This window comes from Triturus cristatus, chromosome 6 (genome assembly GCF_964204655.1).
Source record: "Triturus cristatus chromosome 6, aTriCri1.1, whole genome shotgun sequence".
Classification (NCBI taxonomy): domain Eukaryota; kingdom Metazoa; phylum Chordata; class Amphibia; order Caudata; family Salamandridae; genus Triturus; species Triturus cristatus.
The window spans coordinates 1,759,032,473-1,759,057,187 of NC_140589.1; the positions used below are offsets into that span (position 1 = coordinate 1,759,032,473).

Below are 24,715 nucleotides of genomic sequence, written 5' to 3' on the forward strand. Positions count from 1 at the left end.
GAAGGGTCCAAGGAGGAGGAGTACGAGTTGGCCAAAAGTCCTAAAGTACCGCTCACAATAGAGAATTGGACAGTGGCATTCTTAATATATGCGAGTGTGTACGGCGATGATGGCAAAGTGCGACATAAAGTCAGCTTTCCGGTTGCTTCCAGTCCATCCGGATGATTGGGATCTTCTGGGTATCCATTTAAATGGTAAATAGTACGTGGACAAAGCATTACCGATGGGTTGTTCTATGTCTTGCGCACTTTTTGAATGCTTCAGCACGTTCCTTCATTGGTTGTTTTCGGAAAGGACGGGTCACCAAGGAGTAACACACTCCCTGGATGACTTTTTCTTTGTGGGCACCTCAGACTCCACGGACTGCCAGAAGGCGCTTGACAGTTTCAATGAGATCATGAGGGAAATTGGGGTGCCGTTGGCACCGGAAAAGACTATGGGGCCCTGTACGGCTCTGACCTTTTTGGGCATTGAGTTGGACTCTCAATTGATGGAGGCACGCTTTCCGGAAAACAAAAAGCAGCAAATGTTGGGGCTGCTGGCGACAATGTTGTCGAAAAACAAGGTCACTGGGAAAGAGATTCAGGTGTTGTTGGGCCACCTTAACTTTGCTTGTAGAGTGGTGAGAGTAGGACGGACGTTTTGCAGGCGAGTGGGCAGGGCACTAGCAGGACAGAGACCTCCTCATCATCACGTGCGGCTGTCTGCGGGTGCGAGGGAAGACTTGCGAGTGTGGCAGTTTTTCTTGCAGAACTTCAATGGCGTTCCCTTGATGCAGGAGGGTGACATGGTTTGGGATGTCCACATTCTTTCTGATGCAGCAGGGAGCAAGGGCTTTGGACTCTACTGGCAAGGGAAATGGTGTGCAGAGCAGTGGCCACCAGAGTGGGGAGGGGGGTAGGAGCATTGGGCCCGATTCATAGAACTAACTTAAGACAAAATCCCAAACTTACTACTTTTGGTATTCACAGAAGGCATTTAGTAGTAGTAAAGTTAGGATTTTGTCTTAAGTTTGACCTAAGACAAACTTAAGACAGACTTAAGACAGACTTAAGACAGACTTAAGACAAACTTAAGACAGACTTAAGACAGACTTAAGTTAGGATTTTGTCTTAAGTCTGTCTTAAGTATGTCTTAAGTCTGTCTTAAGTCTGTCTTAAGGCTGTCTTAAGTTGTCCTAAGTCTGACTTAAGTCTGTCTTAAATCTGTCTTAAGTTTGTCTTAAGTTTGTCTTAAGTCTGTCTTAAGTTTGTCTTAAGTCTGTCTTAAGTTTGTTGTAAGTCAAACTTAAGACAAAATCCTAACTTTACTACTGCTAAATGCCTTCTCTGAATACCAAAAGTAGTAAGTTTAGGATTTTGTCTTAAGTTAGTTCTGCGAATCGGCCCCATAGCCTTTTTGGAATTTTTCTCTCTGGTGGTGGCGGTCACACTATGGGGGGAGCAGCTGGCACACAGAAAGGTAACGTTCAGAATTGACAACATGCCGGTGGTGGAAGTTGTGAACCGCCAGTCGGCCACAGATGAGCAAGTTTTGAAATTATTGAGGGTGTTTGTGTTGGGCTGCTTACGTCATGATATTGCCTTTCGAGCAGTGCATGTGCCAGGAGTGGACAATGACATAGCGGATGCTTTGTCTCGTTCACAGTGGGGGAGATTCCGTGGGCTAGCCAAGGACCACGACCTGCATGCCACAGCATTTGTGGTACGTAGGCAACACAGGATGTTGCAGCTGGTTTTAGGGTCTCTTGCGCAACCCACAAAGACAGCGTACAGGACAGCATGGGAGGAATTTTTACGCTCAGGTGCTAGGCGGCGGGACTCACCAGCGCTCCGAGGAGAGCTTGTGATACAGTTCATCCTAGATCTGATTGATAGAGGACTTTCTAAGGTTACAATTGCGGGTAAACTGGCAGGGATTGCATTTGAGGGAAAATTGTTGTGGGGTTATGCGCCATCCGCAGGAGAAATCGGGACGCGGATGCTGGAAGGTTGGACCCGGTAACGTGGCCGTGCAGGCAGGGCTTGGAACCCCTCTTGGGATTTGTTGGGGAGGGTTATTCAGATTTTGCTTGGAGTATGTACAGACGAATATGAAGCGTGCCTTTTTTCCACTCTGATGGATTGGATGTTTTTTTGGGGCCTTTCGGTCTCAGAAATGTTAAGAACGAAATCTGGGGAAGGGCTTCTATGGAGTGAGGTGTCCCCTTTCAGGGATAGGATCTGCATTTGGCTACGGAAATCTAAAACAGATCAGAGGGGAGGGGGTAAATGGGTGTCCTTGCAGGATGCCGAACCGCAGCTGACTTGCCCGTGCAGGTGGGAAGTGAGGTGGAGATCCCTTGCTCCCAGCCCTGTTGGTTTAGTTTTTGTACATGCGAACGGGTGGAGTGCAAAAGCTTCCCAGCTTTTAGCGGTTTTGAGGAAAGCACTTGCGGTGCTGGGGATTGAGGGCAAGGGTTTTGGGACACATTCATTCAGGGTTGGGGCAGCGTCGGAAGCGAGCAACAGAGGTTGAGGGCGAGGGGACATCATGAAGTTGGGTAGATGGTCTTTTGATTGCTACCAGCGCTACGTGCGCAGCGCATCGGGGGAGATGTAGCGCGGTTATGTTGTCTTCTCCTGCTCATTCATTTTTCTCGTTTCAGGTTCGGTGATGGGTCCCCTCACCAGGGAGATGTCTATCTGGATTGTAGGACATTCCTTTGTGAAGTGGGCACAGGTCCAGGCCCACTCCAGTTATTTGGGGGGAAAATTTGGATTTAATAGAGATTTGTTTTAAGTTTCTTGGAGGGGCAGAGGGGGTATGCGATGGAAGGAGTTGCTGCAGGTTCTGAATGGTGTCTTGGTGGCTGGTAGGTGCCCCGACGTGCTGGTGATCCATCTTGGGGAGAATAACATGGTAAAGGAAACTAGTTTGGCTTTAATGAGGAGCATGAAGCGGGATTGTCTTTGACAGGCCCGGTTCTAGCGGGTGGGCCAGGTGGGCCAGGCCCACCCAAACATGAGCCTGGCCCACCCAAACAGGAGCCTTGGCCCTCGCAGTGAGGGCTTGAAGGCGCACACTTTGTGTGTGCGCGCCCAGGCTGAGACAGCTTCGCGGCGCACACAGTCAGTTTTAGAGATTATCACAGCCGCACCCAAGTACTTCACAGGTCTTTAAAAGACCATTTACATGTTAACGCAGCTTTGTTTATTTTTCACCCCTTCATCTCCACATGGCGAAAGGCAACAAATCCTTGGCACCGGTAACCTTTGCCGACTGTCCTCTTCGCTGCGTGGATATTTCTTTTTCTATGCAGCGCAGGAGAAAAGTTTGTTTATTCCTATTCACCTTTCCTGACCCCTGCAGCGGCGTATTACACCAGGCTGTGACACAAAGTTTGACTAATGGAGTAGGTAAGAGAATGTGTTACTATTTGTTTTTCTTTTTTAAATCTGCACAGGCCCAGCAGGACACATACCCCGTGAGTGCTTCATTTAAACAGTTTTTATCATTATCATGGCCGATGCAGGACAACAATAATACAAAATGCCCAGATAACGCTGGTGATTAATGATCCTGCTGGAGAGCAAACACTTGCCTGTTAGTAGTTTTTAAATGCAGATGAATTGTATTTTATGTGGATAGCTCAGTGGGTTACTGCCTTTATCACAGAGATCCTTGTGTTACTTGCAGTTCAGTAGTTACAATCCTAACATAGGACAGTGACCAATGAACTGTCATCAAAGAGCTGCATACAAACATGATTGGTATAGTTAGAACTTCACTTTTTTTGTTTTGTGATATAGTTAGAACTTCCTCGGTCTTTCACTATTCTAATGTTGGTAAAATGAGTATGTTTGGGCAGATATACATTTTTATCAGTAAAGCTGACCCCCATGGAATACTCTTTAAATCCTAAGGTTGTGTTTCCCCAGACCAAACCCTCTTCAAATATACTGCCCACCAGTATGGATGACATGTGATACCTAAACCTTGTAATCCTCATTGGCTTATGTGACATTCAATGTAGACTGATTTACATACTTGTATGATTCATTGTCTCTGTATAATGTGTGCGTGGTGTAAAGTACTGACACACACTACAATGATGTGAGTAGCGCTATACAACAAATGAAATGCATATGAGAGAGGGGCTACGTAAAGATGAGGGGCACTGTTGGAGGGTGGCAGTGAGGGAATCCGAGGAGGAGGTAGTGGGAGGGGCTATGGAGCGATCAGGGGCACTGTTGGAGGGTGACAGTGAGGGAATCAGAGGAAGAGGTCATGGGGTGGAGGGGGAGCTAGGGAGAGATGAGGGGCACTGGTGGAGGGTGGTAGTGAGGGAGTCTGAGGAGGAGGTCATGAGGGGGAGGGGCTACAGAGAGATGAGGGGCACTGGTGGAGGGCGGCAGCGAGGGAATCTGAGGAGGTCATGAGGTCATGAGGGGGAGGGGCTATGGGTAGATGAGGGGCACCTGTGGCGTGTGGCAGTGAGGGAATCTGAGGAGGAGGTCATGAGGGGGAGGGGCTAAGGTGAGATGAGGGGCACTTGTGGTGTGTGGCAGTGAGGGAATCCGAGGAGGAGGTCAATAGGGTGGGCCATGGAGGGATGAGGGGCACTGTTAGAAGGTGGTATAAAGGTATTTACGGAGAAAGAGGTTTTTAGTGTGGCGCCAAAAAATACTTTCACATCAGCGCTAAAGCTGGCCCCGTCATGGCCTTTCTGTTTTTGTTTATTTAATTAGCAGTCGGGTCATAAGGGCTACTGTGGAACATACTTTAAAGTGTGTGCTAATTATATTTACTGCTATATTCAATGTTTTAAGTTTGATGGTTATTTTACTAATGTTTTTACCGGGAAAAATGAAAGTGGAATCCGATGGTACCTGATATGGGGCTAGGGCCCAAGGTCAGCTGTGAGATAAGGTGCACTGGAGAGGAGTAGTGGATAATCAAGCCTGTAAGGGAGTGCGTTGCAGAGTCTGGGGTCAGGTGGAGGTAGTATTGAAGAGGGATTCTCCCTGGGGCTCGCACAGAGGGAGCCCTAGAAGTGTCACTTGCCTGATACCTACCACCTCAGAAACCTCCTCTTCCCATCAAAGCAACATTACATGGAAAAAAACACTTTTTGAGAGTGATAATATTTAGAAAGAGATTTGGAAAAGAGTGCATTTTACTGGGCCTGGTAAGACTAAGAAGAGATAAAGGAGGACCCTGAAGCAGGCCTGCCCAGACATATATGCGCAAATCGAGCCCGCAGTGGCCCACCCAAATGCACCCTTGGCCCACCCAAATAAAAACTCCTGGAGCCGGGCCTGGTCTTTGATAAAGCAACAGTGGTCCGGTTGTGCTGTCATTTGGACAGAATGTGTTCCTCGTAGGGTCTGGAGAGGAGCGGTTAATCCAGGAGCGGTAGACAAGGCCAGGAGAAAACTCAAACACGGAAATGGCGCGTTTTTGTCGGCATCTGTTTTTTTCTAGGATTGCTCATTGGGACATTAAGTATGATACACCGGGTTTTTTTAGGGGAGATGGATTTCATTTATCCAAGTTGGGCATGGATTTGTTCTTACTGGAAATCAAGGAAGTCCTGGCCAGGTTGCTGAATGTGCAACGACGCTAATGGGTCAGACCTAGGAGGCAGGGGGGGCAGGAAAATGGGGAGGCGGCGTTTCCGCCTACCCTCCCACCTTTTCCTGGGTGGCGGAGTTATTGAAAGTCGACAAAGATTGGCTGAAGTTTTTAGTTAAGTGTTGGTAGTTTGTGAGCAGGGGCAGGGAAAGGGTAACCGGGTAGGCTAAGTTTAGACTAGAGGTTTGTTAATTACAGCTGCATAAAGGCAGGTAGGGGTTTGGGTCATCGGAGGATAGGATTTGTAAATGCAATATTGTGTAATATGGTTGTTATGTAATGTTATTTTGTATTTGGCAGGGTGGGGGGTTTGCTGTGGGGATCGTAGGGGTGGGGGGAACAAGGTTTCAGGTAATTTATGTATAGTGAGGTCTTAGTTTTGTAAGGCAGTTGCCAGTCTTAATAAATTGTGATATGCACCTGTTTCAATAAAGCGGCCTTTTACACACACAAAAAATTGGTCTCCCAAGTGTGCGTTACAAAGTGTTTTTTTACACAAAAAATGTAACCAAATACGACCTAAAATATATTCAAATACTTATGAAGACTAATTTCGTTTCTTTGGTTTCTACCCTCTGTTCCTAAAATGTACATTCCTTGTACTATGTATGATTCATCGCTCCTGAATGTCATCTATTTGGAATGTTGGCTCAGCGTTTACTTGAACTGGAATCGCATTTACAGTTACAGCACTATTGTATTTAAATTGACATCTGCAAAAAGCATCTGAAAACGTGCCAAATGCTGCTTGTAGTCATCAACGGAGTCTTTTTAGTTTGAATGATTTTGTAATTAGTTTCAGACACTATCCTGCGTTGGAAAGGAATCTCAGTCAAAGGAAGGCGGCACAAACATATGGTAGGCATTCTCCAGGAGTTGCTGCTGTCGTTCGCCAGATGTCGCTGTTCTTTGCATATCTTTTTCTGGGAAACCTTGCTCTGACAGATTCCCATCCTCGGTATTGCAGCGTCGGAATTCCCCACCCGGGTTTGAGAAAACCTGGGATGGATCGTCCCTTTTACCCTCCCTAAGTCTTCATGGCCCCGCCCTTTTAGGCTTCACAGGCTTCCAATTCATTAGAGGGTCTGCCAGAAGAAGGGCAACTTCCGCTGAGATCATCAGGCAATATGGCCCCGCCCTACGGTGCTTCTGGCCGGCGCTGCTGAGGGGGGCGCTGCCCGGAGAAGGGCAACTTCCGCTCCGAGCTGCTTCCTGCAGGACTGGCATTTAAAAGCAACAGCTGGGGGTTGAGGTTCACCTCCACCGGGGCATCGTGCAGACAGGCTGCGGGAACAGTCGCATCCGTTTGTACTGTGATCTCCAGACAGTCTCGCACGCCTGTAAAGAATACGGACGCTACTGTACCTTTATTTTGCGCATTGCATTTCGGAGGATTTCATTTTCTCAGCGGGCGTGGACTGGCCACATCGCACCTAAGAACCTGCAGAAGGGAGATCAGTAAATATGCTAACGCCTCTCTAGCTAAATAACGGATTGTGTATTCAATCGTCTGGGACGTTTTCGAATACTTTCGAGGTACACAATATTTGTGCATTATTGTTAATGCTCGTTGTGTACCCAGCCTTGCCTAGTTAACGGACAAACCTATTTCTGTTTGTAGTAATAAGAAAGAATAGCCTCCCTTTGCATGCTGCAAGGAAATTACAGGCTGTCGACAGGAGCGGAACACGAACTCGAGTTTCTTTCCAGATAATAAGCCTTCCTTCACCCTGCCGGCACACACCCAAGGTTCCGACATGTTCAGCTGGTTGGGCACCGATGATAAACGGAGGAAAGACCCCGAGGTCTTTCAGACTGTCAGCGATGGCCTCAAGAAACTGTACAAAACCAAGCTGCTCCCTCTGGAAGAATATTACAAATTCCACGAGTTTCACTCCCCAGCGCTGGAAGATGCCGATTTTGATAACAAGCCGATGATTTTGCTAGTGGGGCAGTACTCGACCGGAAAGACCACCTTCATAAGGTAATATGCCTGTTCACAGTTATGTTTTTATTTTCTGAATAAAGTCCCTTGATTTTTAGCATAGGCCAACCCTTCTGAAGAAACCTAGTTTGGTCTCCTCTGACTTCACGTGCTTTCATTCATTGCTGAAACCTAAGTTAGTAATGCATCGTTGTGTGTGGGATAAAAGTACGCATTTTATTGCCCAAGGAAAACCCCTTTTTCACTTTTGGCAAGGTTCTCTGTCTATTTTGTAATGTATATCGCTTACATCTAGCTTAAAACGTATGTACTTCTTTCATTCCTGTTCCAACTATCTGTACTTGTACAGAGCAAAATACGAGATGCTAATTTTTGGACCCAAACTACCACTAGTGCGCTGCTTTTGAATGTTGGCGTGAGTGTTTTTCTCCAGTCGTTTCTCGGTATTTAAATCTTTATTTATTGAGTTTGTTCTTGTGTTTTTTTTTTTAATTATGAAAGGCTGAGTGGATAGTGGTGTAAATATTAATGGAATACATGACGGAATATTATTCATTCTTGAAGCTTTATAGAGGACCAACTAGTTCCAATTGGCATACTCGTACTGTACATGCTGTTGGGAACGTTCTGACATAAATAGTTTCTGAAAACTAGAGTACAAAATAAGCTGTGTTTATATGTGCGGATTTGAGATGGTCATGACCTGCCTTTATGTCTACAAGAGAGCCACAGCGTTTATACAGTGCCAGGTTTGCTCTTTCGCAGGTTGAATATTGTGCTGTAGATCCAGGGACCGAAATGAATGAAATAGTAATTGAATATTGAGATATCTTCTTGCAGTGTTGACTGTTTTGGTCCATGTTTTTCGATGAGGTATGAAGTGAGGTGCATTTTGCCTGAATATTTTCAGCTTGAAGTTCTTCTGCTCAGCGATAACTAGTTGAGTTGACCTCTAAATACCATGCAAATGAATAATTTTTTCCCCCCAATTATTATGCCAAATTAGATCATTTGCAAGAGTTTTGTGCTTCCTCCAACATCCTTTCTTGGCACCAAGTGTCTCACCCCCTGTTTGAAGGCCGCTGCACGAGAAACTGGATTAGAGACGGATGGGCGAGGCTGGGCGGCTATAAGCAGGGCCTATGTTGGCACATTCAATGCCAGTCGTGCTTGCAAAGGATGGTATTCATATTTGACGGTGCTGTACGGATGTTTTCGTTTTTGAGTGACCACTGAGGATCTAGGATACCGAACCTGGCGTATCATAGGGAACCTGGTGTATCATAGGGAACCTGGCGTATCATAGGGGACTGTTTGTCTGTGACATAGGGTTGCTACCGGGCCACTGTTTGTCTAACATCACTGGTATTTCTATGACGAGACTGGGCCATATTCCCCCTTTGAAATATAAATCTCATACGCCAAATAAAAGAAATCAATTCATGACTATTTCAGAGCTGTCAAAACTATATTCCTAAATGATCATTAAAACGCGCTCAGAATTGCCATTTATGAGGCACTATAGATGTTTTTACACTTCTTTTTTTTTTTTTTTTTCCTTTTTTTTTTTTTTTCTTCTTCTAAAGAACTATCACCTGAACCTAAAACTTGAACATATAATCAGTATTTTTCCCTGAGAAAGGTAGAAACACTACCTTGTTTGAATACTCTAAAGCCTTTGCCTTGGAAGTCTCTGTTAGCCATGTGAAGATGTTGGCTGGGTTAGCAAGGACACAGCCTGCCATGTCTGTGCAGGAGTCAGTTCAGACCAAACGATAGGCTCCAGATGTTGCTTACATCCATCCTTCAGGAAAAAGGAGGATGTGGTCTGGGTGGTGCTCATAGCCTGAAGTAACAAAACTCAAGTTTACAGTGGCTTTGCATAGGAGTGCATCCACGCGTGGCCTTATGCTCTGTTAGATTTCTTTGGAAGAACCTTACATAAGCGTGAAACGGCATCAAAAGGTGCCATGGACCACTTTTTTGGGAGCATATCTTGACAGTAGAATGGGGTAAAATGATACAGTAATTGGGTGCAGGTTGTGTATGGGCGATTCGCAGGCATCCCCCCCCCCCCCCCCCCCTTGTCAGTCACCCTTCATCTCTACACCTCTGTCCAGTGTTCATCGTCGATTGACCATAGTTTTGTGCAGACCACCCGAAGAGATCAGGTTTAACTTTACAGCCACTATTTGTAGGGAAGGAATCCACGGCCGATGGTTAGGATAACCACCACCTGCAGCATACTGTTTGTCTATGCCCATGACTACATTGGGTGGGCAGAGAGGAGCAATGGAAGTTCGCCTCGTTAAAAATATGCCATCTAATCCATAAACAACAATGATTCAATTGTAATCTGATTAAGAATGTCTTTGTATTTCCAAACATCCACCCATTGGGTCCAGCAGAACCATTTGCAACTATAATGTTTACCAGGGCCTACTCTGTGCACCGAGGGTTGCCACTATCTTAGTTTGACTTGATCAGTTCGTGTCTGTGCTGCTCTGCTAAGGTCAAGGGGGCATGTGAGTACCAAGGGAACCTTTGCTGTGCTCAAGGAGGACTAAACTAGTCAGCCCAGCTTTATGCTCTTCTAGCTTTCAAAGAAGGAGCTGCCCCTGCTAACCTGCCCATGCAAGCATCAGCTATTGTCAATGCTGATTAGCATTACAAGTCACCATATTAAAGGAGCTCCCATAGGTGTGTGCTCCACCCAGGACCTCACAACTTTGTCCGATTTAGGGAGTTAAGCTGTTGCCATGGTGATTAGGCCTGGACTTCCCTATTTTGGGAAGGAGTGCCCTAGTTCCAGCCTCCAATAACACTTGCTGCTTCTACCCTGTTGCTTGTCTGCTTGCTTGCCTTCCTGCTCACATGTACTTGCATACATATGTCTGCCTCTGGTGAGTAGGTTGTGGCTTGAACCGGCGGTACTTGGTGCTTAATCCCAGTTTTTTACTTCTACGTGTGATCCTGGACAAATCTCTAGATGGTTGTGGCTGATACAGCTCTCATGTCGACAGCCATTGGGAGCAGCTCTGAATACCCTCCCCTCCAGCTTTAGGAGCTCCGTTAAGAGCTTGATTGAAAAATAATAATAAGAAAGTTTGCAAAATGTGACCATGATTTGCAATCGGAGTAGGAACTGCCCACAAAGTATTTCATACACTCCCTCACTTGACCACAACTTGTACTGCTGCCCTGTAAAATATGTTTGTGCTGAGGAATGCCCAGAGCAGAAAGATGGAGTGATGAACAGTGGTCAGAGGTTCGGAACAGAGCAGGTTTAGGCCAGGACCAACAGACATGGAGCAGACAGACACCTGTAAACAGACACTTGTAGGCACACTGCAGGAGGTGTGGGCAGACACAAATATACGGACAGCAGCATATGCTGAGTGATACAGACCTACACACACTGTTTCACAGACAGGTGTAGGAAAACAAGTGCTAGGCAGTTGCGGGTCAGTGCTGCCAGTACAGACTGTACAGCCCTCTGAGTCTGACAGGTTGGTACCGACAAGTAGAAACTGGAAGAAGTTAGCAGGTACTGAAATACAGGAGCGGATAAGGAGGTATTTTAACATACAAGTATGTGAAGACACCTGGTGGGAGGTGGGTGCAGTTGGACATCTGCTGATTGACCGAGCGGAGTCTAGACACGCTGCGCAGGGATTGGGTAGAAACTGCGAAGTACCGTGTGGCGGGTGCTAGCAAAGTGACGCAGACCAATGATACAGGTACAGAGTAGGTGGTGATCAGCACTTACAGGCTAGTACATTTATACATTCACGTCCTGACGTGCAGATACAGAAATGTGCTGATGGCAGCATTGTAGACCCGTCCGGGCAGTCGCAGCTAGTTGCTGATGGTGCAATTTAGACGTGCACAAGCAGCCAGGAGTATGTAGGTGAGGACAGGCACAGCTAAGCAGTATGGGAGGGTACAGTCGGGTGCTGATGGTCATGTGTAGATGGGTTCTGACAGTCACTGAAGGTTGATGATTGGCAGGTGCAGTAGGGTACTGGCACATCCTAGGTAGGAGAGCTCAGGTACTGCTAAGCAGGTACAGACCGAGGCAGTGCTGATGGGAAGATGCCACCATGCACAGACAGGGCTGGGTTTATGCACGAGCCTGTAGGCATGTGGATGTGCCCCGGAAAGGCAGAGGCTACCGGGGGCCCAATGTTCTCCATCTGCAACCTTGTTTCTGAGCAGTGGCTGCTGACAAGGGGAACTGCATTCGCTGCTGAATACCCTTGAACTGCAGACCCACATTGTGCTAGCTAAATCCGCCGGCTGGCAATGGAATTATGGGCATTTGCGTCCCTTTTGGGCACGCTGAATCAGAGGCGCTGCTGCTCCTGTTGCACAGATGTTTGCTGTGAATATTTTCTGGTCACACATACGATTAGCTACTGGCCATAAATATTGCTCCTGTGGACTGGGCCTAGCTTTCAGAACTGCTTGTGCGGCCTGCGGTCATTAATCCATTCTACTATTTCTATTTGAAAAATACTGCTGTAAAATGCTCCAATTAACCTCATCTCGTACCTACATTTTTAGAGGGGGCGAAAAAGAGGGTGAGTTCCCCCATACTGCTCAACTAACCCGCCTTTGGTGTCTTGCACCTGCTCACCCAGCCTGCCCATCTATATTTTTACAGCAAGTTGATTGTGAGTTTACATTTGGTTGAGAAGGGTGACGCACAACAGAGCCCATGAGTAAAATCAACACGATGTTTAATAGGCCATGCACTTTAATCTGTGTTTATCCAGTGCGTTCTAAATATACGATTCAAACAGTGCGCGCTGCCTCGTAAAATAATGTTATACTTTTTGTTTTAAACAAAATCGGGAGTCTCACCCGCCAAAGTTTGAGAGGTATGACCCACACCGGCGCCAGCGGAAAGAGAGACATTATCACGTAGTGAGCTGGTAACACGGAGTATATTTCCAGTTTGGTGTGGGCGGTACCGCACTGTGTTAAGGCACTGCAGACTCCATAAGACTGCAGAAGTGCACTCGCTGTCTCTAATAGCTGGCTCCGAATCCCAGCCCCCTTTCTGAAGGAGCCCCCACCCTTTCCTCCCCACCCCGGGCCGGATCACACAGTGGAAATGACTCCCTTGTTGGCCGGTGTCCACAGTTCAAGCCTGGCTCGGAGCACCCACGTCAGGCTGACGAGGCGGAATGCCTGGTCACGTGACCCACGCTGCTTCCCGGGACGGTCCAGCCACGTTCGCTTTCCAGTGCTAACGGCCCAGCAAGGACACTGTCGTACTGAGAGCCGTCCTTTCGAATGTACATTAACTGTGGAAAAAAATAAAATGGAAAAAAAGCAGAAATATTCCGTGGTAGAAATGCCAGCCTTTAAACTGTCCCTAATATTCAACCACGTAGTCCCGAAATATTTTTGGGGAGGAATATTAGTTTTATTGGAAAAACAAAGTTTAGCGGCTAAACATATCGTGCTCACTGTCGCACTTGGGCGTGGTGTGCGTTCTACCTTAGTATGGCTTTGCAGTGCCTATTGCACATACCGATGGGAAAAGAGCAAAACTCCTGCACGTGCAGTTATTTGGGAGGGAGGGGTGGAGGGGGGGAAGCAGGCCACTGACAAGATCGTTGTGTGTAAAAGGCCGCTTTATTGGAAACAGGTGCACATTACAAATTAAAATCCTTGGCCGAAACGCCTTCCAAAACTAGGCCTCACTAAATATAACATGCCTAGCCCCGCCCCCCGCCCCCTCCCCTAAATACCTTCGAGCCCGCCCCCGCCCGTACATTACAACATTACAACAATATAAAAGCATTATAAAACATTATAAAACATTACACTCCTGTATAACCCCCCAACAATCTCTAAATCCAAACCTTCTGTTAACCAAAACTCCCCTGCCTGCCCCTTTTCAGCTATCGGCCCCCAAACTGTGTAACCGAACTAAATTTACCAAACTAACCTTTTCCTGTCGATAACCCCAACTCAACCCCAATCACTCCACCAACTTCCGGTAAAACTGACCAGAAATCACCATAACCCCCGCCACCCAGAAAGAGGGGGGCGGTGCAACTACCCTCCCCTCTTTCTGCCCCCCAACAAAAAAGGCTTTAAACACAACGAGCCTGATTCTGCCCCCTCAAGCACCGAGACAAGACCTCCCTGAGCTCCAACAAATAAAGATCCATGCCCAACCTCGACAAATGGACCCCATCTCCCCGAAAAAACTCTACCGCCTCAAACCGGATATCTTTATGAGTGACTCTCCCAAAGCCCAAATCTCGACAAAACCGGGAGATCTCCAAATTCACTTTCCTCCGAGACCTATCAACCGCCCTGGGCTTCAACGCCCCTCTCCACACCCTCCGCGGGACCAATTCTGTCCAGAGAACATGACAACCCGACCACTGCTCTTTCACCAACGCCAAGTCTCTTTTCATGGCTCGCAACAATACCACCCCTTTCACACTACAAAGATCATTCTCCCCCAAGTGAATTAAAAGAATATCCGGGCATTGTCCCTGCACCATGGCTTTATTCAGACAGGGGATCAGCTCCCTCCAGAGCATCCCCCCCTTTCCCTTCCATACCAGTCGAAAAAGGCTGCCATTGAAACCCAAACTTTCCCCAAAATAACTTTTGCACGCCTGAACGTGCGCCCACTTGACGAAGGAATGCCCCACAATCCACACCGTCAACTCCCTCGTGTGTGGCCCGGCCACCGAACCTGAAATGAAAAACAAATATGAGACTCACACCAAAGCAGTAGACGCAGGCGCCGAAGGAGGATCCTCCCGTACATATCTGTGAAAGCAGGAAGAGGACCAACGCCCCAAGCGCATTATATCGCCCTGCGACCAACCCCGATTATGCGCCTCAGTCGCTGCCCCAATCCTGAAAGAATGTGTCCCAAACTGCGCGCCATCCAACCCCAACCGCTGCAACCCCTTACGCAGGACCATGCGCAGCTGATAGTCAGAGACGCGCGCCCCGTCTATGTGTTGGAAAACTAACTGGCCCCCGTCCCCCCCCGAGAGCGACCTCCACCGCCTGGCCCAGCGCAGCGGACATGTGCAACTAGGGGATCCCGCCTCCAACCAAACCCCTTTACCAGCCCCCTTCTGATCTGTTTTGGAACTGGCCAACCAAACATGTACGCCAGCGTCCGATATGAAAACATCCTGCCAACAAATACCCCGCTTCAACTTGGTCCCCAGGAGCTCCGAAACCCTGAAAGCTCCGAAAAACATGAAAACCATAAGGGTAGAAAACAATGCAACTTCAAAATAGCCAGTGCAAACTGCAGGCAACACAGCCAGCAAACGAGCCAGCGTCTGCCAGGAAATCGGCAAACGGGACACCCCAGTACCGCCCCGTTCTCTCGCCCACCCTTCAAGCATCCTGCGACCTATTTCCCCAGCAGACGGGGCATAACCCCAAAAAAGCTTCCCCATGAAAGCAACCCCAGCCAACTTCCCTGCTATAGTGACCCGCGACAGACCCTTCTCAATGAGGTCAAGGATAAAATGGACCACATCCTCCGAACTGCGCCCCGGCTCTACCCTCCTACTAGCACCTGACGCCAAAAATTCCTTCCATGCCAATGTGTACGCCGTACGCGTGGAAACCGACAAAGAACCTACCACCAGTTGAAACACCCTGCGTTGCCGACCAACCAGAGGTGCTCCGGCATCGGGGTCGGTGTCCTGTCCGCCTCTGTGGCCAGCCCATGGAATCTCTCCCACTGTGAACGAGACAAAGCATCCGCGATGTCATTGTCCACGCCCGGTACGTGCAAAGCCTTGAATGAAATGTCATAGCGCAAACAGCCCAGCACAAACACCCTCAGTAATTTCAGAATCTGCTCATCCCTGGCCGATTGTCTATTGACTATTTGCACCACCGCCATGTTGTCCACACGGAAAAGCACCTTCTTGTGTTCCAGCTCTTTGCCCCAAATGGTCAAAGCCACCAAAAGTGGGAAGAGTTCCAAAAAGGCAATGCTCCGCCCACCATTCTTCCACTCCCGAGGCCACTGCTCTGCACACCAATGACCCTGCCAGTAGATGCCAAAACCTTCACTGCCCGCCGCATCTGAAAACAGCTGCACATCCCACTGTACATCCTCGTCCCTGGCCAAAGGCACCCCGTTAAATGAGTGCAGGAAAAAGGACCACATCCGCAAATCCTCCTTCACCCCAGCCGACAGGCGCACATGATGATGAGGCAAGTGCCGGCCTGCTAAGGCCCGGCCCAGGCGCCGACAAAACGTCCGCCCCGCCCGAACCACCCTACAAGCAAAGTTCAGATGGCCTAGCAACACCTGTATTTCCCTCACCGTCACCTTCGGTCGAGCCAACATCTCGTCCAGCAAAACCAACATTTTAGATTTCTTATCCGCGGGCAGCCGGGCCTGCATGGCAACTGAGTCAAGTTCAATGCCCAGGAATGAAATGACAGTATCCGGCCCCATTGTTTTCTCCGGAGCTAAAGGCACCCCCAAATCCCCCATAAGCTCCTGAAACGACTCCAGCGCACGCCGGCACTCCGAAGAGCCCGGCGAGCCCACAAAAAAGAAATCATCCAGATAATGTGTGACCCAGCTGTGACCAGTGCGGTGCGTGAAAAACCACTGCAAAAAAGTGCTGAAGAGCTCGAAAAGAGCACATGACACCGAGCAACCCATGGGTAGCGCCTTATCCACATACCATTCACCCTCAAATTGTATGCCCAACAAAGGCCAGTCATCCGGATGAACCGGGAGCAGCCGGAAAGCCGACTTAATATCGCATTTTGCCATCCCTGCAGCTGCGCCCGCGGCCACAACCAGTGACATAGCGACGTCAACTGATGAGTATGACACCGAAGCCGCGTCTTCGTCGATAAAATCATTGACTGACGACCCTTCAGGCCATGACAAATGCTGAATCAGCCGAAACTGCCCCTCCTCCTTCTTGGGCACCACACCAATAGGGGAAATGATCAAATTAGGAACTGGCCATTCTCCAAACGGGCCTGCCATCCTCCCCTCATGCACTTCCTTACTCAATTTTTCTCGCACCACCAGCTTGTGCTCCGCTGCGGATTTCAAATTATCCGCCCACCTCCTCTGCCGGGGCCCGTGGTACCCCAAATGAAAACCCCACCTGAAACCATCCAAAAGAGTCTGCTTTGCCACCAAGTCCTCGTAGCCAACCAAGGCATCCTGAAGCCGAGCCAATTTAATTGGTGTAGGAGCCCTTTGGCCCAGGACCTTGTGCGCCCCTACCCCCTCGCCCACCCTGTGACTGCTGCGCGCTGCCAGGCAACCCTGCACCTGCTTGCTGCCCTCCTGATGGCCTGACTCCCCAGCAGTTGACGAGGGAGTGCCGCTTGCCGCACTTAGAACACTCGTGTTTGTATTTACAATATTCACGCGTGCACAGGCCCTTGTTGAAATCCCAACAAGCCCCGACCCCAGACTGTGATGCGGCTGAGCCTCCCACCCCACCCCGGGTGGGCTTTCCCTGAAAGGGCCGGTACACTAACGGCAGACCACTAGCCGTAAAAATTGTCTTTCCCCCTGGCGCGGCCCCCATAGTATGTTGCCACAGGTCATTATCCAACTCGCCCCATTTAGCTTCATCATCCCAAGCCATACGTGCCCGAAATTCCTCATCATACTGGGCCCAAGCATAACCCGTACCAGTGAGGTGAGCCTTCCGAATAACGTCCATATACTTAAATATGGCTACGCAGCGCTCAGGAAACTTTTCGCAGTAAACACTAGCATAAATTAAGAACGCCGCCGTCCAGTTCTCGATCGTCAGCGGCACCTTAGGGCGCTTGGCCAGCTCGTACTCTTCCTCTTTAGAACCCTCCTTAGACCTCACCTCCCTGTGTAACAGTTTCAGAATCTCAACATATTCACCCTTCCAAATACGCTCTTTGGTTGCCAGCATTAAATGCGCCCCCAGGGGCTTAGTCACCCCCATATAGGGGAGCTTCTTAATCTTTAGTTCCTTGCTCTGCGGCTTTTCCTTACCATCGCCTGCCTCCGCCGTAGACCCACTCTCCACCTTGGCCCCCGACAATGCTCCCTCCGTCCCCGTACCAACCCCAGTGTCCTTCACATACTTGCCTCTATACAATCTCCCCTCGGACAAACCCCCACCCCCGTCCTCTCCAGACCCCACAGACACCATAATAGGTTTGGCCTGTGTTTTTGCGCTCTCACCTGGCTCTAAGGAGGGTGTGCAGACCGACTCCGACCGCTGCACCGCCCGTGCCGAAGAATCCCTTGGAGGATGCGCCCTCGCTGACGGGCCGTGCTCTCCAGCCGACTTCACCACCACAGACTGTGCAATGGGTGCCGCACCCGGAACCTGAAACAGACTACGAGAAGCATGAGAGTGTCCCCCCACCTCATCACCCCGTATCTCCCCTTCCTCGGGGCTATCCTCATCATAGTCGAGCAGTAATGGCTCCTCCACCATCCGCTCCTCCTCGGCAAAATCCACCCTTCGGGCCTTACCGGACCCTACGTTAGCACCAGCGGCCTCCATGGCCCTATAACCACCTGGCGGGGGAGCCGACTGTACTCGCCGGTCCTCCCCTCTACCACGCTCAACACAAGCATCCAGTTTATCAGAAAAGTCCATCCACCTTGAACGCCGTGACGTTGGGGCCAGCGAGGTCGCGCCTGACCTTCGTGCGCTGACCGCGACGGGATCCCCCGCCGGTACGGAATGTGCCGCGCAAGGCCTCATCCTCCCTTCTCCTCGGCGATAATGGGCCGTACCTTGCCCTACCGAGTCCGCTGCTCTGCCACTTGACCTAACCTGGAAAGAAAAAGTTTGGACTGGTGTGCCAGGAGCAACAAAACCACTGGCTGCCCGCGATCCACTACCCCTCAGCAAGACCGAACCTGCCACACCACTACCTGACGCACTCACTCGTCCCGCTCCCGCATTCAGCGGCGCCACCCTCTCCTCCTCATCCTCGCTCCATTCCAACCGAGCATGACCCAACGCCGACGCCACCTCCTCGCCATAACCTCTCCCCCCAGACAGCGACCGGACTGACCTGGCACGGGCCCGACCGCTCGCCCCATACACTGCCCTCGTCCTGGCTCCACCTAACGCTACCTGCCCCAGGGCACCTGACCACCCTGCCGCTCCCTCCCCACCCAGGCTCCTGACACCTTCTGCCCAGGAGGGAAAAATGTCCAGACCCTCGCTCGCAACACCCCCCCCCAATTGCCTCCCCGCCCCCGACAAACCAACCTTCCTCCCTAAACTCCCCTTCCCCAGCCCCCCCCCCAAGATCCTCATCAACGGAATGCCAGCCCACCCCTCCTGGGACCTGAAGCTGCTCTGCACTCCTCCGCTCCAAAAACTCCTGCTCCCCAAACCCCTGCTCCCCCTGCCTCCTCAATTCCTGTGCCGAACCCCACCCTTCCACCTGCGCCCATTCTCCCTCCCCCAACGAACTCGCCCCTACCGAACCAACCGCGCCCCCTATGGATGACCCCGGCGAAAACAATAAGGGGCTGACAGGCGCTGCTTCGCCCTGCCCCCCGCACCGCTCGTCCACCACACCCGCCCCAGCATACCCCCCCCAAGCCCCTCCACTCCGGCACTGAGCCCCATGACGGCTCCGGTTCCGCATTCAACCCCCCCGCCCCCCCCGCGACAAACAAGCAATCTCCGACTTCAAAACCGGAAGAACCGGCCGCCAGTGCCGACCCCCGCGCCCATCCAGCCCCTTGCTCTCCACCCGCCGGCCCGCCCACACTCCGCAACGCCTCTTCCTCCCGCGCGCTACCTAACACCACCTCCGGCCCTGACGACGAACGACGCTTCGTGCCGCGCCCGCCCCCGCGTTTACCCACCATCGCAGGCGATGACACGGAGCGCGCCGACAAACCCGCCCCAGGCCCCGCCGCAGACACCACACCCGCCTCCCCCGGCACCGTTACCCGACCCGACTGTCCATGACGAGCGGAGACCGCCCTTCTCACACGCGGGCGCCCCCTCTCACTTACCGCAACCTGCCTCGAACGCTTCGGCGAAGTACACGCCGCAACAGCCGCCGCCACTCCGGCCGAGGCCTGCCGCGGGGGCCGCGACGGCCCCGCGACGTCCCCGATCACCAAGTCCATCCTGCCCGCCTCCGATAACAGCCGAAGAGCCTCCAGCACTCGGTAATCCTGGGACGACATCACGAACCTACACACAATCAATAGACACCTCCGACAAAAAACACGGCACTATCCTCGCTCCCGGCCACCAGGTCACCAAACCTAAAATGGTGGCCGGGGGCGGGCTCCCAAGGTATTTATACCTGGGCAACATTTCGATACATTTGGGCTCTAATTGGGCTGGCTTTGGGCTATCTTTTCCCTACTAGCCAGCCCAAGTTCAAAAACCGCGCGGGGCCCGCAAACCCCTCCCTCCACACGCCCCCTCCCAAACTGCCCGGGGGTGGGGACTCCCTGCGGTCGCCATCCCCCCCCAAGCCCCCCTTCTGCAGCAGCTGCATGCCACCCTGCACTAGTCTTCGTGTGAGTCCGAGAAGGGCCCGAAAGATTGTTAAACTGTGTATTTTGGGCTCTGGAGAAGAAGAATGCTGGCCTCACAACACACGTTTAAACTCAGATTATCTCCCTGATCTGTGCAGTGATTCCTTTACATCAGCAAGCTGAAGGCACATTGGCTCTAACCAGAACTTGTTTAGAAAAAAAAAACCTTTTGTGTTTGTTGTAGGAATATTTGTGTAACTAATGTATTTTTTTTTTCTCATGTGTTAAAAATTGAAAAACATTATTGCGAAGAGGAGTTTTTACTCAAACCAGGGCTGTCGCTTCAGATGTTTAAACCGCACTCAATGGTGCTGATAACTTTATTGGCCGGAAAGATCGGAACAGGGCAAGGATATTTAAAATTCGAGCATTTTTCCAGGGTGGTCCCAGTGCAATGACAAATGTCAGTTTTCAGGATCTTTTGTAGTAATTTGGTGGTACCACAAAGTGGAGCTCTCCAGTCTTACCATGCCTTGTGGAGGTGCCAGGCCCAGGGAGGCCCTCTGTGGTAATCCTGTGCCTTCGAAGGCTGTTCAATCCACCCACCCACCGTCCACGTGGCCATAGGAGGGTGTATGATCCAGTTGTGCCCTAACCACAGAAGCCATGCAGGAAGTCTCAGTTAACATGGCGTTACTGTTGGAATTTCATAGTAAATGCCTTTTTTGTTGTTGTGGTTTTTTTTTTTTAAATCTCTTTCGAGCTCTATAAAGAAATTAAAATAATATCCTCTAAGAAAATGTAATGCTGATGAGGACTGGGAATGATATTGATCAGTTATCAGAATCTTGAAGTGGTTGGATAGCTGGTTCTGATACAGTAGCTGATGATGAGGTTACAGTGAACTACTGATTAATTGCTCGGATGAGCCTGACTGGTTATCTCTTTGATGGACCACTGTTGATGCATTTAATAGAATGCACAGATCGTGCCAGGGTGCTCTACTCTGCAGTTGGTGGCTTTAGAAGAGAGCTCGATTGTACATATTTTGTTGGCTGTATCCCTGCTAATAGCAAAGAGGGCACCAGGGATACTACACCTTTATACACTATTGTACACGTAATATTTCTCCACTGTCCTTAATCAGGTCGAAAGCGGTTTAAATTAGCAGTCTAATCGACACCAAAAGTTTTTGGCCTTAATTCAAACTTTATGTACAGCTACCTGTCGGGACTGGACTTTCGGGAGAGCCCTACGTTGTTGGAAAAGTGTGGGCAGTTATTCGGACAAACAGGAATGTGTTCTGGTTGCTACTGTTTAATCCCTTTTTTATCATTTTTGTTGACTTTGCCTCGACCTTTACAGGCTGTTCCCTAAATTGTAAATGGAACAATTGTCAGGCTTGTCCAATGAAGACGCTATTGTAACTATGGATGGCTGCAAGGCGCATAGGTTAGTTGACTAGCTAGTGTGAACATTTGAAAATTCAGCTAAGCAATAGGAGGTAAAAAAAGCCACACTTTCCAACACCGAAGTGCGGTTGGAATTGGATGGCAACTTAAGTGCCTGGTGACATGGTAGATTTCCTTCAGGTTCTCAAATTCAGATGCAAATGAGAAAGATAACAGCTAATGTGATGGCTAAATATGGCGTACTACAGTCAATCCCTCCAATCGGAGACTATAGTATGGAAGTTACTTTAATTTTGCAATAAATTGCTTCAGTGTGGCTTTCTAGCACAAGATGGAACCCAGTCGTCTTTAAGTGGCAGCACTTCAAGATACCTGTAGGTCGATTCTGGTTGAATGTGTTTGCCCAACTTCAGCAATGTATAAGCATGGCCATCTCTCTGGGTTGTGATTTGATGGTGCAAAGACCAGTTCTGGTGTCTAGTAACCGTGCATTGGAAGATGACATGGAACACTCCAGTTGAAAACCAGGGCTCGTTCTCTCTGACCTCCGTTAGAAAGGTTACGAACACTTGTTTGCCATCTAGTATTACTCGGTTTATAGAAAAAAAGCAGTTAAAGGAAATGAAAGTGGGTGCTATGACAGATTCCTTATGGCTGTGCATGTGAAAGTATGTATGTGGTTTTACAGTGGTTAGTGTGGTATTTTATATAGAAAAAGGATTCGTGATAATTCCAGTATGATCCGGTCAATGTATGGGAAAAGTTCCAGTGGGGGTTTAGCTGTTGTGTCGAAAGGGATGTTCATGAACAGTTTGTTTAATTGAACATGGATACAATTGCAGTTTTTGTTCTTTTTGTCCTGAGCCTCTATGTTGTAATCCTGAATGAGATACAGAGACAGTATTTGATTTAGAATTGAAGTGATAGAAAAAAGGGCTGCATTTACTTGTGTGTATGGCTGGAGGCGGAATTCTGTGAATGGGGTACTTTGTTATGCTTTGTTTCGAGTCACATAATTCAACGGTCGTTTCATACGTTATTGAAAGGGGAGCTTATTCATGACTATAGTTTGCCATCATTTTTAAGACCTTTAACTCAATTATTCGGTATTAAATTTTTCTGTAGAATGAATCGTAGGATTGGCCCTGTAGTATGCAGCATCCGCCCCTTGTATTTGTTTAAGCATTGGAGAGTGTAAAGTGAGTTTGGTTGAAATACTTTAACCTGAATTAAAAAAAAAATGGCTGACTGACATCCCCTGAGAGATCCTGCTGGCGTTTTCGTTTGGAAGACAATTGCATTGTATATGTATTTCCCCCTAGAAATAATACTTTACAAAAATGCTGTTCCTTTCAATGACCTCAAACTTGACAAATTGCAATAACTCATAGGGTCAATGCATATTTGCTCTATAATTGTGTTTATGAATCTGATAATATTCAAGAATGATTACGTTTCTAAGCCCTGTTACATTTTGTTTAGTTGTTCTATACTAGTGGAGGAGTGTGGCTCAATGGTTAGAGCGGCAGACCCTGAAGCGGAGTTCTGGCCAGGGACCAGGGTTCGATTCCCGCCTTGGCGGGGCTCGGGCTCAATTTCCTCGGACCTGTCTATTCTCGCCTCGGTGCCTATTCTAATCATGGGCCCCACGCTGCAACTCTGGGCAATAGCTTGCTTAGCCTCCACACCGGCCCCAACAGCGCTAAGGATGCCTGGCTTCACCCTGGGGGTGCCCAGGAGTGGACACTTCACAGGGAAAGCCAGGAGGGGTTCCACAGCAGTATGAGTATCAGCGCCAGGAAACCGCAAAGGCGACACCGCAAGGTGGCCGTCTGGTGACAGTGCGCTCTATAAGTACCTTGACATTTACATTTAGTGGGGGTTTTAGACTGACGTTAAAAATGAAACCTATCTACTACCACCCCTAAGACTTTGAGGCCAGTTCTACAGACTTTATGTGAAAAACGATTGCATTTATTGGGACTTTCTAAGCATACGCTTGTGTGCATTGTCATTCGTTTTAGAGGGATCGTGATAGTAATGAAGGGCTCGGGTAGCCTTTCTTTTTTAGACTTGTGAAGTGTTTGTGCAACATTTTGACCAGCTGTGATTGCCCTATTCTGTGACTTCAGCAATGCATTTTTTACTGACCGTGGGTTTGGGAGGATACACATGGTGTTGCTGTTGTCTGGCGTGAATCAGCATGTGTGATGGTAGCTGGATGGTTTTCATGAAGGAATGGTTGCATTTTCCAAATCGGGGTGTCTGGTTCCCTTTATTTAACTGGCTTGGCTTTTCACAGGCATTCAGGGGGTCCAACTAGCGGTATCCAACTTTTCTTTTATCTTGAAAGTGAAGGGTGGAAATGATCAGACACATTTGGGCAAAATTGTCCGCCTCTGTGTGTGACACTAACCTGCAGCGGTTTCATATTGGATTCTTCTGACTTTGCCACTTGTGTTATATCTGCCTCTGTTTCCTCATATAGATGATGGTTGATTTCACGTGCAGCGTTTTTGTGTTCAGAAAGTTGTAACGGAGTTGAGTATGGAATCCCCCACACAGTTGTGAGTGTGCAACAAGTTGTTTTGATGAAATGTTAAACAGGTGATGAACCATAGAAGAAGGATAATATGCAGCTGTGGAGGGGGTTTTCCAGGTTCGCCTGCGCAGCACTTGATCTCTGCTTGCGAATCTCTGGTAAGTAAAAATACATTCTTTAAAAGGGGTTTAGACCCCGCCTATTACTTACCATTGGTTGGCTCCGGCATCACTTGAGTTTCTTTGCTTCTTATGGTTAGTGTCTCTGGCTTCCTGTGTGTCCCTGCCATGGCGCATGGACGAAGTACAGCTTCCTACCAGTGTCCTTCCACTGGCCAGGGACTTGCAGAGATACTTTTTTTTTTTTTTTCTTTTTTTTTTCTTCCTTCTATTTTCACAGCAGCACTCCATATGAGTGCATGTGTGTGCAGGCACTCTACTCCTCTGTCCCTCCCACTGCCTCCCCATCCTTGTTGCTTTTTAGGTCTCACCTTGCGTAAGACTGCGCAGACATGTGCAGTCTTGCTGGCGAGATTTAATGATTTGAGGAGATTTCTCAGCCCCGCCCCTCTTTTCCATTGGCTGGCTTCACCGTTTATGCTAAACGGTGGCCAGCCATTGGAAAAGAGCATCTAGTAATGCACACTTTTTTCTCTTTTAGAGCCGTGGTAGCACTCAGACAGAGCAAGCACATAACAC

The 24,715-nt window shown here is 49.1% G+C and overlaps 1 protein-coding gene across 1 annotated transcript in view; it reads left to right on the forward strand.

Annotated features, from left to right (window-relative positions):
• The first annotated feature begins 6,649 nt into the window (after positions 1–6,649).
• The window catches only part of LOC146821938 (EH domain-containing protein 3), a 219,397-nt gene continuing 201,331 nt past the window's right edge, over positions 6,650–24,715 (forward strand). Inside the window, exon 1 of the mRNA XM_085613023.1 lies at positions 6,650–7,600. Within this exon, the coding sequence (XP_085469149.1) occupies positions 7,374–7,600 (227 nt within the window). The 5' untranslated portion in view covers positions 6,650–7,373. The remainder of the gene's footprint in view (positions 7,601–24,715) is intronic.